Source organism: Aquarana catesbeiana, linkage group LG04 (genome assembly GCF_042186555.1).
Source record: "Aquarana catesbeiana isolate 2022-GZ linkage group LG04, ASM4218655v1, whole genome shotgun sequence".
Classification (NCBI taxonomy): Eukaryota; Metazoa; Chordata; class Amphibia; order Anura; family Ranidae; genus Aquarana; species Aquarana catesbeiana.
In genome coordinates this window covers 178,774,848-178,792,674 of record NC_133327.1, presented here as the reverse complement: position 1 = coordinate 178,792,674, position 17,827 = coordinate 178,774,848, and the positions used below count along the sequence as shown (strand labels likewise).

The window sequence follows — 17,827 nt, the reverse complement described above, 5'->3', positions numbered from 1 at the left end:
TATTATCATTTCAAAGGATGGTTAGACACAAAACATATATAAAAAATTAATTAAAATATGAGCCCTGGTATATACAAGGTGAGACAAATTAGGCTAGGAAAGGTTATACATCAAGAGTGATACATTGTTACACTTGAAATTGCACTATCCGATGTATGGAAATGCCCCAATGCATTTCAACCTCAAAGGTTATGATCGTCTTCAGGGGGTCCTTACATTTCTATAAATATATAAAGAGGACAGATTTCAATATTCTAATTGTCATGTAATTTAATATCCAATACAGTATCAGTTATTACGTTTACATTGTTTCGTGTTTGATTTATGTAATCACATAACTTATGATCTTCAGGGGGTCCTTACATTTCTATAAATACATCAAGAGGACAGATTTCATATTTATTATTATTCATTAATATCCAATACAGTATAATTTATTACATCTACATTGTTTCGTGTTTGACTTATGTAATCACAGTGTATTTACCCTTTCCGCCAGGAAGGCTCGCTTAACCAGAGAATTCTTTAAAAAAAAACAGATAATCCTCTCAAGTACGATCCCGGACACACTGAGAGCCTGTCCATGTCCTCAACCCAAGGGGGCGACCCCGATCTGTGAGGCTTACAAGTGGTCACATGTTTAACGGCCCCCCCAACGGGGAATCAAATGGGCAGGAGCACCTGAAAATTGTAATTATACATAATTAGCATACCGAAGAGGTAAGGGTAGTTTTTTAGGACATTGTGAGAGGGGGAGAATCTTAATGAAAGGAGTTCCCCTCCGTGCACTGCCGGGGTTGTTTCAATGTTAACTTAGTATATAATCTAGGTTTTTTCTCCATAGAGGGGTTGGGAGGTTTATATCCAATCCCTATATAGGAGAAACCATGTCACGCCGTACATGGTATATCATTTACTATTTGGTGGCGATGGAGAATTGTGCGTTGTTCCAACAATCATCTTAGTATTAGGCATACAACAGATGATCTGGGTATGTTATAAACAGTAAGGAGTGACACAATGAGATTGTGTCAGCAAGATAAAGAGAGGAAATAGGTGCATGTGTGTGTGTGGTTATCGCCTATGGCGGCCAAATGAGTGTAATACCATTAGAAAAGATGCATGTCATAAAAAAAGGGTGTAGTAAGCAAAATATATGTGTATTAAATCAAATATAAGTTGAGAATGTGCACATAAGCAATTTGTGTCCATACCAAAAAACAGGCAAACACAAGTGAAAAATAAAAATAAATAAAATAGGAGTGTTAAAAAGGTGACAAAAACTTACAAGTGTATTATATTCAATAAGATTTACAATGAATGAGACAAAATACGTGGTGTGATATTAATGCATCCAAACCAAAAGGACGAGAGGATGAAATCCATTACTGATTAGTTTATTACAAATCTCTTCAACACAGATGCAGTATATATACTCTTCTGATCTGAACACACAGTTACTTCAACAACGCAATAAGGTATTAATTATTTTATTTTTAATCCCCTTTACTTTTTGTTTATGCAATACATGGTTACTCCATAGCACTCTTAACATTCATTCTGTAACATTCACTTTCACTAGGCATCCTCTCGTCCTTTTGGTTTGGATGCATTAATATCACACCACGTATTTTGTCTCATTCATTGTAAACCTTATTGAATATAATACACTTGTAAGTTTTTGTCACCTTTTTAACATTCCTATTTTATTTATTTTTATTTTATCACTTGTGTTTGCCTGTTTTGTGGTATGGACACGAATTGCTTATGTGCACACTCTCAACTTATATTTGATTTAATACACATATATTTTGCTTACTACACCCTTTTTTTATGACATGCATCTTTTCTAATGGTATTACACTCATTTGGCCGCCATAAGCGGTAACCACATACGCACATGCAACTGTTTCCTCTCTTTATCTTGCTGACACAATCTCATTGTGTCACTCCTTACTGTTTATAACATACCCAGATCATCTGTTGTATGCCTAATACTAAGATGATTGTGGGAACAACGCATAATTCACCATCGCAACCAAATAGAAAATGATATACCATGTACGGCGTGACGTGGTTTCTCCTATATAGGGATTGGATATAAACTTCCCAACCCCTCTATGGAGAAAAAACCTAGATTATATACTAAGTTAACATTGAAACAACCCCGGCAGTGCACGGAGGGGAACTCCTTTCATTAAGATTCTCCCCCTCTCACAATGTCCTAAAAAACTACCCTTACCTCTTCGGTATGCTAATTATGTATAATTACAATTTTCAGGTGCTCCTGCTCATTTGATTCCCCATTGGGGGGGGCGTTAAACATGTGACCACTTGTAAGCCTCACAGATCGGGGTCGCCCCCTTGGGTTGAGGACATGGACAGGCTCTCAGTGGGTTCCGGGATTGTACTTGAGAGGATTATCTGTTTTTTTAAAGAAGTCTCTGGTTAAGCGAGCCTTCCTGGCGGAAAGGGTAAATACACTGTGATTACATAAATCAAACACGAAACAATGTAAACGTAATAACTGATACTGTATTGGATATTAAATAACATGACAATTAGAATATTGAAATCTGTCCTCTTTATGTATTTATAGAAATGTAAGGACCCCCTGAGGAAGATCATAACCTTTGAGGTCGAAATGCATTGGGGCATTTCCATACATCAGATAGTGCAATTTCAAGTGTAACAATGTATCACTCTTGATGTATAACCTTTCGTAGCCTAATTTGTCCCACCTTGTATATACCAGAGCTCATATTTTAATTTTTTATATATGTTTTGTGTCTAACCATCCTTTGAAATAATAATAAAAAATCTGATTTTTTACAAAATATTTGACTCCTATTTGCTGCTAAAAAGCCCTGTGGTGAACTTTCCACTTTTTTCTTTCCAAAGATTGTAATTGGGGTGTGCAGCCCTCTCAGACTCTCATGTATGTGTCGCTCTATGATATAGTACTCAATCAAAAGTTTTTTCTCTTAAGTGGGATTTTAGAGGGAGAAAGTCTCGAATAATATATCAAAGAGTATAAAAAATATATGTTTTATTATATCCAAAGATTTAAAAATATGACACATATTATATACAAAACGACAATAGGAACAAAATGGATGCCATAATTTGCAATTGATGAAAGAAAGATACAACACAAATCAGGAGAGCTGCACTTAACCCACAAAACGCTGTTTCAGCAAGCAGGAGCTAGTTGGAAGTGCAGGCCCAACGTATTTCGAGGTTTTTTTGGTTATGACCTCTTCTTCAGGGGCTGGAGATGAGATATATATCTTTCTAGGGACCGTATCATAAAAAAGAACAGAGAAACATACAGTGAAACACATTGTAAATCAACAGTATTACTTCATATGCAACTATTTACAACATAGAGACAACGTGATGTACCCAAGGCATTCTAACCATGAAAAACAGCAACACATGGCAACCGATTGGAGAGGGGGAGGGGAGGAAACTGTCAGCCACCGGGGTCCGAACCTGAATGTCACCGCCGCCACCACGAGACCAGAACCATCAGCAGAACACGACTGGACAAAAGGCGTCACGTCCGTCAGCCGAATGACAAATGATCTAATGGGCTGAAGACCAGAGGGAGTATAGGTTATAGCCTATCATCCAAATAGAGTGCCTTTTTATTTGATTGCATACCATTCTTTTTAATGAATTTGGAACAACAGGGGGGGTTCTGATAAATATTTGCTTGAATACATACCCCTTAAGTACATGAAGACTGAAAAAGTCCCTATTCCATTTTAAGGAATAATTATCCGTTAACTAACACCGTGCCGGATATGTGGGATAGATGAAAGATGTTATGCACTAAAAATTATAAAAGAGAGAGAGAGCAGCATGGTAAAAACAGAGGGAATGTATTATTCAGATGAATATCTCCATCTTATGAGTACAGACCTACACAGGTAGGGTAGACATACCTAGTAATAGATGATTAATCCCTATGCTGGCTCACAGAAGAAAGTGATCTGTGACGACTATTAGCTGGCAGAGGCCACAGTGTAGGAGGATACAAAAATAAAGCGCCTATATTCAGCAGCTGTAATGGCAAGAAAAAGGGACATAAATTAAAATAATTAATAAAGGCTCTTGGATTTTTTTTTTTTTTTGTGTGCTCTGGGATACATCCAAGAGCCTTTATTAATTATTTCAATTTATGTCCCTTTTTCTTGCCATTACAGCTGCTGAATATAGGCGCTTTATTTTTGTATCCTCCTACACTGTGGCCTCTGCCAGCTAATAGTCGTCACAGATCACTTTCTTCTGTGAGCCAGCATAGGGATTAATCATCTATTACTAGGTATGTCTACCCTACCTGTGTAGGTCTGTACTCATAAGATGGAGATATTCATCTGAATAATACATTCCCTCTGTTTTTACCATGCTGCTCTCTCTTTTATAATTTTTAGTGCATAACATCTTTCATCTATCCCACATATCCGGCACGGTGTTAGTTAACGGATAATTATTCCTTAAAATGGAATAGGGACTTTTTCAGTCTTCATGTACTTAACGGGTATGTATTCAAGCAAATATTTATCAGAACCCCCCCGTTGTTCCAAATTCATTAAAAAGAATGGTATGCAATCAAATAAAAAGGCACTCTATTTGGATGATAGGCTATAACCTATACTCCCTCTGGTCTTCAGCCCATTAGATCATTTATCATTCGGCTGACGGACGCGACGCCCTTTGTGTCCGGTCGTGTTCTGCTGATGGTTCTGGTCTTGTGGTGGCGGCGGTGACATTCAGGTTCGGACCCCGGTGGCTGACAGTTTCCTCCCCTCCCCCTCTCCAATCGGTTGCCATGTGTTGCTGTTTTTCATGGTTAGAATGCCTTTGGTACATCACATTGTCTCTATGTTGTAAATAGTTGCATATGAAGTAATACTGTTGATTTACAATGTGTTTCACTGTATGTTTCTCTGTTCTTTTTTATGATACGGTCCCTAGAAAGATATAGATCTCATCTCCAGCCCCTGAAGAAGAGGTCATAACCATAAAAACCTCGAAACGCGTTGGGCCTGCACTTCCAACTAGCTCCTGCTTGCTGAAACAGCGTTTTGTGGGTTAAGTGCAGCTCTCCTGATTTGTGTTGTATATCTTTCTTTCATCAATTGCAAATTATGGCATCCATTTTGTTCCTATTGTCGTTTTGTATATAATATGTGTCATATTTTTAAATCTTTGGATATAATAAAACATATATTTTTTATACTCTTTGATATATTATTCGAGACGTCCGCCCTCTAAAATCCCACTTAAGAGGAAAAACTTTTGATTGTATACGAATATAGGGATGTGGATGGATTGTCTCCTTCCATAAAGTCCCTGTCACCATCCTCTGTTCTCTATGATATAGTACTTGACACTATCTGAACCAAATAAGTTTATCTTGGTCTCATCAGACCACAGGAAATGGTTCCAGTAATCTATGTCCTTATATACAAAAAAGTGTAGCGCTATAAACTTCTAAAATCAAGTAAATGGTGTTTAAACAAAATATGACGTGTATAACATACACTAAAGTGTTAGCATAGACAACTATGGTGTACTCTATAAAGTACAAATACTGTGTACATACTATAAACAAAGTGAAAAAACACAATGCAATATTAGTGTACATTAAATATGATACACTGTGTACATATATAAAAAGTGAAAGTAAGTATAAATATAATAAAGTCCAAAAACTCCAAATGGAATTGTCACCACTCAGAACTCATATAACAAAAGTTCACCAATGTTGTTGGAAAAATGAGAATGGAAGTGAAAAAGCCACCAAGGGTCTTAGGGGGCTTACCAAAAGGTAGGTGGCTAGGAAGGACCTATGTCAACCAGGACACTAAAACCGAGAGATTAACTGGATCAAGTGGGTAGGCAGAGGTTTGGAAGCAACAAAGGTGAGCAGGAAAGCTGTTGGTTCAAAGGCCGTCACCGAAGGCATCAAGAGGCTTACCAGAGGTTGTTGACTTGAGAGGACTTACGTCATCCAAGTCAAAAAGGCTTAATGACCATCTGGTCAGAATATCCTCAGATATCCTCAATGACTTCCAAAACCAAGATGGAGATTATATTACCTCAGTTATCCACACGACATAAAGGTTAAATCCCAATAGAAGGCCATAAACGAATAATCATATATCATGTGAGAAATAGATAAAAAACTCACATAGCGTAATAACGTAAACACTGATTTATTTTAAAATTATCAGAAATAGACTCACCTTAGTTCCAGTAAAGGGAACTCTTAAGTCATCAGCATAACAAGACATTTTGGACAATTTCATGCTCCCAACCTTGTGGGAACAGTTTGGGGATGACCACTGACCTCACTAAAGCACTTCTGGAAATATATATATATATATATATAAGATACACACACACAAATGTTTTGCCTTTCATTTATATTTTAAACTGAATTGGTTGTTTTACAAGGTGAGAGTTTACATATATTTTCAGACAATACTAATTCCAGTCCTTTCTCTACTATACCAAAAATAGTAAGAAATAAAATAATGGTTGAAGTTGGACTTTAAGCTGCTAAAGTAAAAGTATATATTTATCCAAAATATAATCTGAAATGTTATCCCTTGCATATAATGCCATTAGTAAACCTTAGGAAGTGGGTTCTATAAAGTACCAGTTTTCATATTTGGGAAAAAACAGGTTGATACTTACACACCAGACAACAACCAGCCTTCTTGCAATGAAGGAGTCGATGTTCCAGAAGGTGAAAGGCAGGAATGTGATGTAAAATACTTCTTGTCCCAGAGCAGCAGCAAATTTAAAGAGGTAATACAGCAAGTAGTTGTGCACCACATATTTTCTTACCCGTTCCTATAATAAAAACACACAGTACTTAAATTATCGACATATAAGTGGAAGAGTCACACAATCATAACATACAATTTGGCCCTTGGATTTTACTGTAAATAGCTGGCCACAGCAACCACACAAAATCCATTATGTTCTGACAAAATGAACAGGAGTGACCATTTGGCTGCTATGAACAAAACTCATACACCATTGTTACATTTGTCAGTTGCCTTCTAAAAAAAAGTTAGGATTTAACAGATCAGAATAAAACAAAAAATACCCAAAAGCTTTTCTCCACAGAAAAGGAAATAATCATGTTTAGTTGCAAAGCATTTTTTTTAACATGTTCTGGTTGGATTCTGATGCTCAGAAGTGCTTGTCATCACCCTGTAGTTAACCCTTACATGCCAAGTTAATATTCAGATCACCGAAGTAATGCTTTAATACGTCCAGAAACATACAACTTTGCGCCATGCATTGACATGGGATCATGATTAGAGTGGGGTTAGTGGAGTTCTTCTGATAATGTTTTTATTGCTGCCTTTTGTCCTGGAGAAGTCTGTACCCCTATTTTTAAATGGGTGTCAAAGGCTTATGCCGTGTACACACAAGCGGACTTTTCGATGGACTGAACTCCGAAGGACTTTTTGACGGAGTTCCGACGGAGTTCCAACGAAACAGACTTGCCTACACATGAGCACACCAAAGTCCAACTGATTAGAACGTGATGACATATGACTGGACTAGAATAAGGAAGTTCATAGCCAGTAGCCAATGGCTGCCCTTGCGTCGTTTTTGGTCTGTCGGACTAGCATGCAGACGAACGGATTTTTCGATAGGACTCGAGTCCGTCGGAAAGATTTGAAACATGTTCTATTTCTAAAGTGAGTCAGATTTTTCGACACAAAAGGTCCGATGAAGCCCACACATGATCGAATTGTCCGACGGATTTGTTCCGTCAGACCTTTGCTGTCGAAAAGTCCGGTCGTGTGTACACGGCATAAGAGTGAGGGAAACTCTTACCAATGGGGTCAATGGCAGAAATAAAAACAAATAGTCTATATGACCGACTGACTTAACATTTTTTGAACTGATATGGTTTTTGATTACCTGTTACAGTATATTCAAAAACACTGCCATAGCATGGCATGCACATAACCTGTCATCAGTGTGTACAAGGAGCTTTGAGTATTTAATTCTGGAGAGATGCCCAAGTCTGGTTCAATACCAATAATTATTTAAAGGAATACAGAAAGCTGAACTATATCCAAGAGGAAAAAATGTGGCTGGTATTGACACAAAGGATCACTCCTTTAAGAGGTGTTTTAGGCACTGACACCTGAACTGGACAAAGAAGATACTGAAATTACAAAAGCATCTAGATGAACGTGTGGAATCAAATTGGTCTTGTTTTATGTCATGTAGGATATCCATATATGAATGTGTTGGCAGCCTTGATTCACTTCCAGCTTCTGCCAAGCTGGCCAAGGGCACCTCCTATTTTCTTTATTTAGGGATGAGGTATGTACACACCTGCAACAGGGAGAAACTCCACCATCTTAGTTACTCACATTCTTCTGGCCTGAGACCCACCTCCAGTAATAAAGGAATGTCCACACGTACAGCCTTTTAATGGTATTTTACTGCGGCAGCAACACAATAACAGTTCTGTACATCCATCCTTCACAGCTTTATGTCCAGCATCATATTTCACCAGGGCGTAAATGCATGTGTAGCCAGGTGCTGGCTACTAAGAAATGGAGGAAAGGAGACATTGTCAAAGAAGGACCATAGACTGTTTATTTTCTCCCTTAAACTCATGGACAAGGTAATTGCATCACCTCCTGCCTCTAGAGGGAGATCGCTCTTCTTGTTTTAAAGCAGAGGATTTTGGGACTTGTGGTCCCGCAGATAACATTTACTGAAGCCACTTTGAAACTACAAATCCTAGCAAATCTGAAACAGGAGATTCTGGGATAGTCTATATATTTGACTGTAACTGGCGGGCTCACTTTCTTGGCCTGGGAACATGTGAGGGGTCAGTCAGGAACCGCTGTCCAGCTTGAAGCTGCACTGAGATACAGCGATCCAACCTCACAAGCAGCAGTCCACAGATCGATCTGCACCAGAGGTTCAGTGACACCACACATCCCAGTGCCAGACACTGATCACCATGTGTGGATTCCCACCAATGCTACTGCTGTCCGCTGTGCCCTTGCCACTCTATCCTACTGTTGATCCAAAGCCTGCTCATCCCACCTCCTTGCACTGGAGTCCTATCTTCAATTGGGATTGGTGAGAGGGTAGTTTGTCCAGCCTTTACTCAGTTCTTTTTGAAACATGGACACTGCTAGCAAACATGTTACCCCCCCCCCACCACCCCATCTCAGTTGAGGAGTTCTTGCCATCTTTCCTTCACCATAAGCAGATCTGACTCAATCAGCAGCACTTACACTTCAAGTGTTAAAGGGCCTCAAACAATTGCTGGCAGAAGATACAACCTCAAACATGAACTGGCTTTTCAGCTATAGATACTTTTCAAATACAGATATCTATCGCCCACCCAGGAGTGCCTCTCTTCTACTCATAGAGAACTTCTACCTTCCTTCCCAATGCTGCATCTGTGGCTATGAGGAGTCTGACTGCAATGGTGACAGGCCTCCCTTCCACAGGCAGTGCTGCACCCTTAAAAAGCACCGCTATAATCCATACTGCTTCATCCAGTGGTTAATTATTATCAATTTTAATCTGCCTATTCATTGTTACATGTATTAACTCTGCCTACTTTCTAACATCATCTATGTATTGCTGCAAGCCTATTATTTCTATAATTGACCTGAACTAATTTGAAGTACTCAATATAACAGTGTTTATTGAAATCCAAGTTTATTGCCTTTATTTTGTGCTGGATACTGTTTGTGACAAGGTTACTGAACAGTGTTTGCCAAATTCATGTCTGAACCTAGAGGGTCAATTTCGTTGAGGCGTTTGCAAGGTCAAGGCAGTTCCAGAGGACAAGCATCACTCAGCGGCCCTTATTGCGGCAGCACTACACATATTAAACACAAAATGTCCAGCCATATCTTCCGTACTGCTCAAAGCAGGCCCCCCATAAGTTGGTTCTCTTCTGGGTTCTACATGGTCCTACCCCAAAGGGCTCTCTTCCTCAGGCTACAGGCTTACATATTATATGCTGGGGTAGCCTATTCCCATTACTCCTGAGCCACAGACTTCTCCTGCTCCAGAATATATAGGGAAGCACAACTCCACCCACCAGCTCTACCTGGAGGAGGGATCTTACTAAAAAGGTACTAACCCCTGCTTGTAGGGGTGGGTTCTCTTCAGTCCATATACCTTCCATCTATCTAGAGTTAGTGATAGGACTATAGATACCAGGATGCCTTGGCAGGGCTCTGTAGCTTATGCATATATTTGCAAATGTGTGCAGACTAAACCCCTGTTTTTAACGCATACTGTTAGACAGGTTGATTCGGTTGTCAGGGGGCTGGTCGTTAAGTAAGCTTGGCAGTTTTCCTTGTATCTATCCTTGGCCTTTTTTTCCTAACCCCTGCTTGTAGGCAGATGTGATTTACCTTCCCCTCTGTAGATGGTGCTATGTTGCTGACCGCTACCATCTTTGACGAGGGCAGAGCTAATAAATAGCACTGTTGAGCTGCAGTTGGTGCGCATTTGCAAAGTGGATAGGCAAGGGACACAATCCACACTGTCTAGGGAAAGAGCATCTAGTCATAGGGAAAGGTTCCTGAGGAGGAGGGATAGAATAGGGACACCTTTACTGCTCCACTATCTCTCGAGTTTGTGATAAGGATTGACCATCAGTCTGCTCAGCGTTGCTTATATCGCCACCCCTCCATACAGCCTACCTGACAGCCCCCCCCCCCCCCCCCCAAAAAAAAAAAAAAAATCAGCATTACATTTTCACGAAAAATACAATAAAATCATCATTAGTGGACACAAATGCAACATAACTTACAAAATTCCTGCTAAATATTACAGATAAAACTGTATTGAGGTAATACATAAAGCTCTGTATGTGGATGAGGTCCTAGGGCTCATTCGTATGGGTGCTGTGTGCAATCAGCCTAATGCCGGTATGCTATAGAGATGCAGTTGCCTGTATGAACACAGTCACAGGTACTAATTTGACAGGAATTTGGGTGCAGATGTACGGCCCCAAATACAGATAGTGTGCATTCATGCCCATTCACCCACATCTGCACACCTGTCAAATTAGGGCCTGTGGTTATGTTTGTACAGCCCCTGCATCCTCAGAGTAATGGGCTGCTCCAGCTGCAAATACAAACCACTCATTCACATGGCCAGAGTTCCCATGTGAATGAGTCCTTAGGGCTCTCATTCACATGTGAGGTTGGAGAGACAATAAAACACCACAATGATGTACTTTACTGCGCCCACATCTGCTGCCCACTTTAGCTGCAGAGGTAGCGCCTGGGGGTGGCCATTGCAGGAATTCTACCCCCTGCTCTGCAAGAGCCCCACAATTGCATGCAATGCACATGGTTGTGACATGCTAGAGGGGAATTGGAGGGTTAAAGCAGGCAGTGAGGAGGTGATATAACCTCTCCTTGCTGCCTGTCAAATGCTCTCTGAAGAGAGACCCCAATGCCGATTGCTCTTGAGAGACCAAAGCATGTGTGAACAAACCCCCTTTTTTTTTTTTGCAGTTTTAAGATTTTTTATTTTTGGGAAACTGAGAAAGAGACTGAAGACAGGTTCCTTAGTCCCTTTCTCTACAGGCTCAGCTGCGTTGAGCCTGTGAATGAATGAATGGGAATGAATGCATGGGTAGTGCTATGTGCAAACTGGCTTCCTGTTCATTCACATCGCACACTGTTTTCATTCAGGAAAGGAAGGGGCCAATAAATATGACTTTTACCCGCCCCCCGCTCTCTATCGTAAAAAAAATCCCCCAGTGTGCCCTTCCACCGGCTGCTGCGGGGCACACAGGGGGATCTTTTTAGGATAGCGAGTGGGGGGCGGGTAAGCTGGGAGCACTGTGTGGGGGGGGGCACACAGGGGAGATCTGAGCTGCAGACTGCATAGGGGATGGGTTAGAAAGCGAAGGGGGTGGCACAATCGGAACCGATTCCCCGATGTGGCTCTCTGCTGCAGCCAGTGGAAAGGAGAGGAGGGGAGCTGGCAATGTTGTGAGGGGGGGCATACAGGGGGATAGGAGCAGTGGGGGGGGTGGCAGTAATCAGAAAGGCAGTAGGGGTGTTGAGTGCAAATACTGTAACCCCTGCAGTGCAGCCAGTGGGGGGGGGGGAAGCCAGCTGTGCTGCAGGGGGATCGGACCCCAGGATCAGAGCAGGGGGGGGATTAGTAGAGCCAGGTGCCGAAACAGGCAATGGGCGCTGGGATTTAGCCTGGATTGGTGGGACGCTGGATTTTCAATGAAATCCCAGGACAGCCCGGCCCATTCTGGAATAGTTGGGAGGTAGGGGTAGAAGGAAGATTAGCAGTGTTCTGTACCTGTGATGCCTGTGTTAGTGAGACACTGGGGGTTATTTATGAAAGGCAAATCCAGTTTGCACTACAAGTGCACTTGGAAGTGCAGTCGCTGTAGATCTGAGGGGAAGCTCTAAAATGAGGGGAAACTCTGCTGATTTTATCATCCAATCATGTGCAAGCAAAAATGCTGTTTTTTATTTTCTTTGCATTTCCCCCTCAGATCTACAGTGACTGCACATCCAAGTGCACTTGTAGTGCAAAGTGAATTTGCCTTTGGTAAATAACCCCCACTGTTACCAACTTTCTTGAGAACAATAAGCTAATACCTTGCTGCTGTTCTCCACCTGTTATTTGTTACATCCGCTTAACCAAATAATTACTGTTCCACTCTACTTGGTCTTGATGTGCCTTTTCTCCACCTTGGGTACCAACCAGTTGGCCTTGCCCACATGCTTACAAATGGATCAGACAACTTTGCATCTATAAGGATACTCCCGTGAAAGATATGTCATAAATATAGGTCACATGTAGCGATGAGCTTCGTGTTTGACTCGAACTACATCTGTTTGGTCGTTCGCCGAATTGCGAATGATATGGGCCGTTCGCGCCAAATTCGTGTGGCGCGTCAGGGCCCATAATTCACTGCGGCATCACAGTGCATTGCTGGCTGATGATTGGCCAAGCATGCACTATGACCCACATGCTTGGCCAATCACAGCACCGTCTGTAGAGAGCTGTAATTGGCCAAAGCCAGGGTGGCTTTGGCCAATTATGGCTCAGGGGGTTTAGTACACGCCCCACACTATACAAGGCCGCCAGGCCCTGTGTAGTGTGTTCTGGCATTGAGAGACAGACAGTATCATTTGATTTAAGTTAGATAGATTAGGCAGGACAGTCAGTCAGTTAGCTGCGCTTACAGTGTATTGTGTATGTGTATATATATATATATATATATATATATATATACACATCCCAGGTGTTGTATACACTGTATTCAGTTTAGCTAGATCCGTGCCTGTTATTATCTTCCTACTGACAGGCAGGCTTGTGTTGTTGCAGTATTTACAGCTACCTGAAGAAAATTGCTTCTTCTGATCCTATTAGTACCACAGTCAGGCAGCTAGACTAATTTAAAGTTAGTGTAGTGCGTCCTCCTCACAGTGTTCAGCTAAAGCTACAAGTTAGTTTAGTGTGACCTCTGCACAGTGTTCAGCTAAAGCTACAAGTTAGTGTAGTGCGTCCTCTGAACTGTGTTCATCTAAAGCTACAAGTTAGTGTACTGCACAGTGTTCAGCTAAAGCTACAAGTTAGTGTAGTGCGTCCTCCTCACAGTGTTCAGCTAAAGCTACAAGTTAGTGTAGTGCGACCTCTGCACAGTGTTCAGCTAAAGCTACAAGTTAGTGTAATGCATCCTCCTCACAGTGTTCAGCTAAAGCTACAAGTTAGTGTACTGCACAGTGTTCAGCTAAAGCTACAAGCTAGTGTAGTGTGACCTCTGCACAGTGTTCAGCTAAAGCTACAAGTTAGTGTAGTGTGACCTCTGCACAGTGTTCCGCTAAAGCTACAAGTTAGTGTAGTGTGACCTCTGCACAGTGTTCAGCTAAAGCTACAAGTTAGTGTAGTGAGTACTCTGAACAGTGTTCAGCTAAAGCTACAAGTTAGTGTAGTGCACAGTGTTCAGCTAAAGCTACAAGTTAGTGTAGTGCGTCCTCCTCACAGTGTTCAGCTAAAGCTACAAGTTAGTGTAGTGCGACCTCTGCACAGTGTTCAGCTAAAGCTACAAGTTAGTGTAGTGCGTCCTCTGAACAGTGTTCAGCTAAAGCTACAAGTTAGTGTACTGCACAGTGTTCAGCTAAAGCTACAAGTTAGTGTAGTGAGTCCTCCTCACAGTGTTCAGCTAAAGCTACAAGTTAGTGTAGTGCGACCTCTGCACAGTGTTCAGCTAAAGCTACAAGTTAATGTAGTGCGTCCTCCTCACAGTGTTCAGCTAAAGCTACAAGTTAGTGTAGTGCGACCTCTGCACAGTGTTCAGCTAAAGCTACAAGTTAGTGTAGTGCGACCTCTGCACAGTGTTCAGCTAAAGCTACAAGTTAGTGTAGTGCGTCCTCTGAAGAGTGTTCAGCTAAAGCTACAAGTTAGTGTAGTGCACAGTGTTCAGCTAAAGCTACAACTTAGTGTAGTGCGTCCTCCTCACAGTGTTCAGCTAAAGCTACAAGTTAGTGTAGTGCGACCTCTGCACAGTGTTCAGCTAAAGCTACAAGTTAGTGTAGTGCGACCTCTGCACAGTGTTCAGCTAAAGCTACAAGTTAGTGTAGTGCGTCCCCTGAACAGTGTTCAGCTAAAGCTACAAGTTAGTGTAGTGCACAGTGTTCAGCTAAAGCTACAAGTTAGTGTAGTGCGTCCTCCTCACAGTGTTCAGCTAAAGCTACAAGTTAGTGTAATGCGACCTCTGCACAGTGTTCAGCTAAAGCTACAAGTTAGTGTAGTGCATCCTCTGAAGAGTGTTCAGCTAAAGCTACAAGTTAGTGTAGTGCACAGTGTTCAGCTAAAGCTACAAGTTAGTGTAGTGCGTCCTCCTCACAGTGTTCAGCTAAAGCTACAAGTTAGTGTAGTGTGACCTCTGCACAGTGTTCAGCTAAAGCTACAAGTTAGTGTAGTGCGACCTCTGCACAGTGTTCAGCTAAAGCTACAAGTTAGTGTAGTGCGTCCCCTGAACAGTGTTCAGCTAAAGCTACAAGTTAGTGTAGTACACAGTGTTCAGCTAAAGCTACAAGTTAGTGTAGTGCGTCTTCCTCACAGTGTTCAGCTAAAGCTACAAGTTAGTGTAGTGCGACCTCTGCACAGAGTTCAGCTAAAGCTACAAGTTAGTGTAGTGCATTCTCCTCACAGTGTTCAGCTAAAGCTACAAGTTAGTGTAGTGCGACCTCTGCACAGTGTTCAGCTAAAGCTACAAGTTAGTGTAGTGCGTCCTCTGAACAGTGTTCAGCTAAAGCTACAAGTTAGTGTACTGCACAGTGTTCAGCTAAAGCTACAAGTTAGTGTAGTGCGTCCTCCTCACAGTGTTCAGCTAAAGCTACAAGTTAGTGTAGTGCGACCTCTGCACAGTGTTCAGCTAAAGCTACAAGTTAATGTAGTGCGTCCTCCTCACAGTGTTCAGCTAAAGCTACAAGTTAGTGTAGTGCAACCTCTGCACAGTGTTCAGCTAAAGCTACAAGTTAGTGTAGTGCGACCTCTGCACAGTGTTCAGCTAAAGCTACAAGTTAGTGTAGTGTGTCCTCTGAAGAGTGTTCAGCTAAAGCTACAAGTTAGTGTAGTGCACAGTGTTCAGCTAAAGCTACAACTTAGTGTAGTGCGTCCTCCTCACAGTGTTCAGCTAAAGGTACAAGTTAGTGTAGTGCGACCACTGCACAGTGTTCAGCTAAAGCTACAAGTTAGTGTAGTGCGACCTCTGCACAGTGTTCAGCTAAAGCTACAAGTTAGTGTAGTGCATCCTCTGAAGAGTGTTCAGCTAAAGCTACAAGTTAGTGTAGTGCACAGTGTTCAGCTAAAGCTACAAGTTAGTGTAGTGCGTCCTCCTCACAGTGTTCAGCTAAAGCTACAAGTTAGTGTAGTGTGACCTCTGCACAGTGTTCAGCTAAAGCTACAAGTTAGTGTAGTGCGACCTCTGCACAGTGTTCAGCTAAAGCTACAAGTTAGTGTAGTGCGTCCCCTGAACAGTGTTCAGCTAAAGCTACAAGTTAGTGTAGTACACAGTGTTCAGCTAAAGCTACAAGTTAGTGTAGTGCGTCTTCCTCACAGAGTTCAGCTAAAGCTACAAGTTAGTGTAGTGCATTCTCCTCACAGTGTTCAGCTAAAGTTACAAGTTAGTGTAGTGCGACCTCTGCACAGTGTTCAGCTAAAGCTACAAGTTAGTGTAGTGCGTCCCCTGAACAGTGTTCAGCTAAAGCTACAAGTTAGTGTAGTGCGTCCTCCTCACAGTGTTCAGCTAAAGCTACAAGTTAGTGTAGTGCACAGTGTTCAGCTAAAGCTACAAGTTAGTGTAGTGCGTCCTCTGAACAGTGTTCAGCTAAAGCTACAAGTTAGTGTAGTGCGACCTCTGCACAGTGTTCAGCTAAAGCTACCTGTAGAAGGTTGGTGGTGTTTTCCTGATCCCATCACTACCGCAGGCAGCTACATTATTTTAATGTTAGTGTAGTGCATCCTCTGCACAGTGTTCAGCTAAAGCTATCTGTTGAAGGTTGGTGGTGTTTTCCTGATCCAGGCAGCTACATTATTTTAACGTTAGTGTAGTGCGTCCTCTTCACAGTGTTCAGCTAAAGCTACAAGTTAGTGTAGTGCGACCTCTGCACAGTGTTCATCTAAAGCTACCTGTAGAAGATTGGTGGTGTTCTCATACTACAGGCAGGCAGTTGATTTTGCTAGCTGCAGTATCAGAGTATATATATATATGTGTGTGTGTGTGTGTGTGTGTGTGTGTGTGTGTGTGTGTGTGTGTGTGTATATATATATATATATACACACACACACACACACACACACACACACACACACACACACACACATACATACACACACAGTCAGGTCCATAAATATTGGGACATCGACACACTTCTAATCTTTTTGGCTCTATACACCACCAAATAGGATTTGAAATGAAACAAACAAGATGTGCTTTAACTTTATCAGGTGAACGGTGTAGGAATTACATCAGTTTGTATATGTGCCTCCCACTTTTTAAGGGACCAAAAGTAATGGGACAGATTAACAATCATCCATCAAACTTTCACTTTTTAATACTTGGTTGCAAATACTTTGCAGTCAATTACAGCCTGAAGTCTGGAACACATAGACATCACCAGACGCTGGGTTTCATCCCTGGTGATGCTCTGCCAGGCTTCTACTGCAACTCTTCAGTTCCTGCTTGTTCTTGGGGCATTTTCCCTTCAGTTTCGTCTTCAGCAAATGAAATGCATGCTCAATCGGATTCAGGTCAGGTAATTGACTTGGCCATTGCATAAAATTCCACTTCTTTCCCTTAAAAAACTCTTTGGTTGCTTTCGCAGTATGCTTCGGGTCATTGTCCATCTGCACTGTGAAGCGCCGTCCAATGAGTTCTGAAGCATTTTGCTGAATATGAGCGGATAATATTGCCCAAAACACTTCAGAATTCATCCTGCTGCTTTTGTCAGCAGTCACATCATCAATAAATACAAGCGAACCAGTTCCATTGGCAGCCATACATGCCCACGCCATGACACTACCACCACAATGCTTCACCGATGAGGTGGTATGCTTTGGATCATGAGCAGTTTCCTTCCTTCTCCATACTCTTCTCTTCCGATCACTCTGGTACAAGTTGATCTTGGTCTCATCTGTCCATAGGATGTTGTTCCAGAACTGTGAAGCTTTTTTAGATGTTGTTTGGCAAACTCTAATCTGACCTTCCTGTTTTTGAGGCTCACCAATGGTTTACATCTTGTGGTGA

General features: G+C 41.7%; 1 protein-coding gene across 1 annotated transcript in view; it reads right to left on the bottom strand.

Moving 5' to 3' along the window:
• The window catches only part of SGPP2 (sphingosine-1-phosphate phosphatase 2), a 92,416-nt gene that overhangs the window by 27,841 nt on the left and 46,748 nt on the right, over nt 1-17,827 (bottom strand). The window contains exon 3 of the mRNA XM_073625948.1: nt 6,712-6,870. Within this exon, the coding sequence (XP_073482049.1) occupies nt 6,712-6,870 (159 nt within the window). The remainder of the gene's footprint in view (nt 1-6,711; nt 6,871-17,827) is intronic.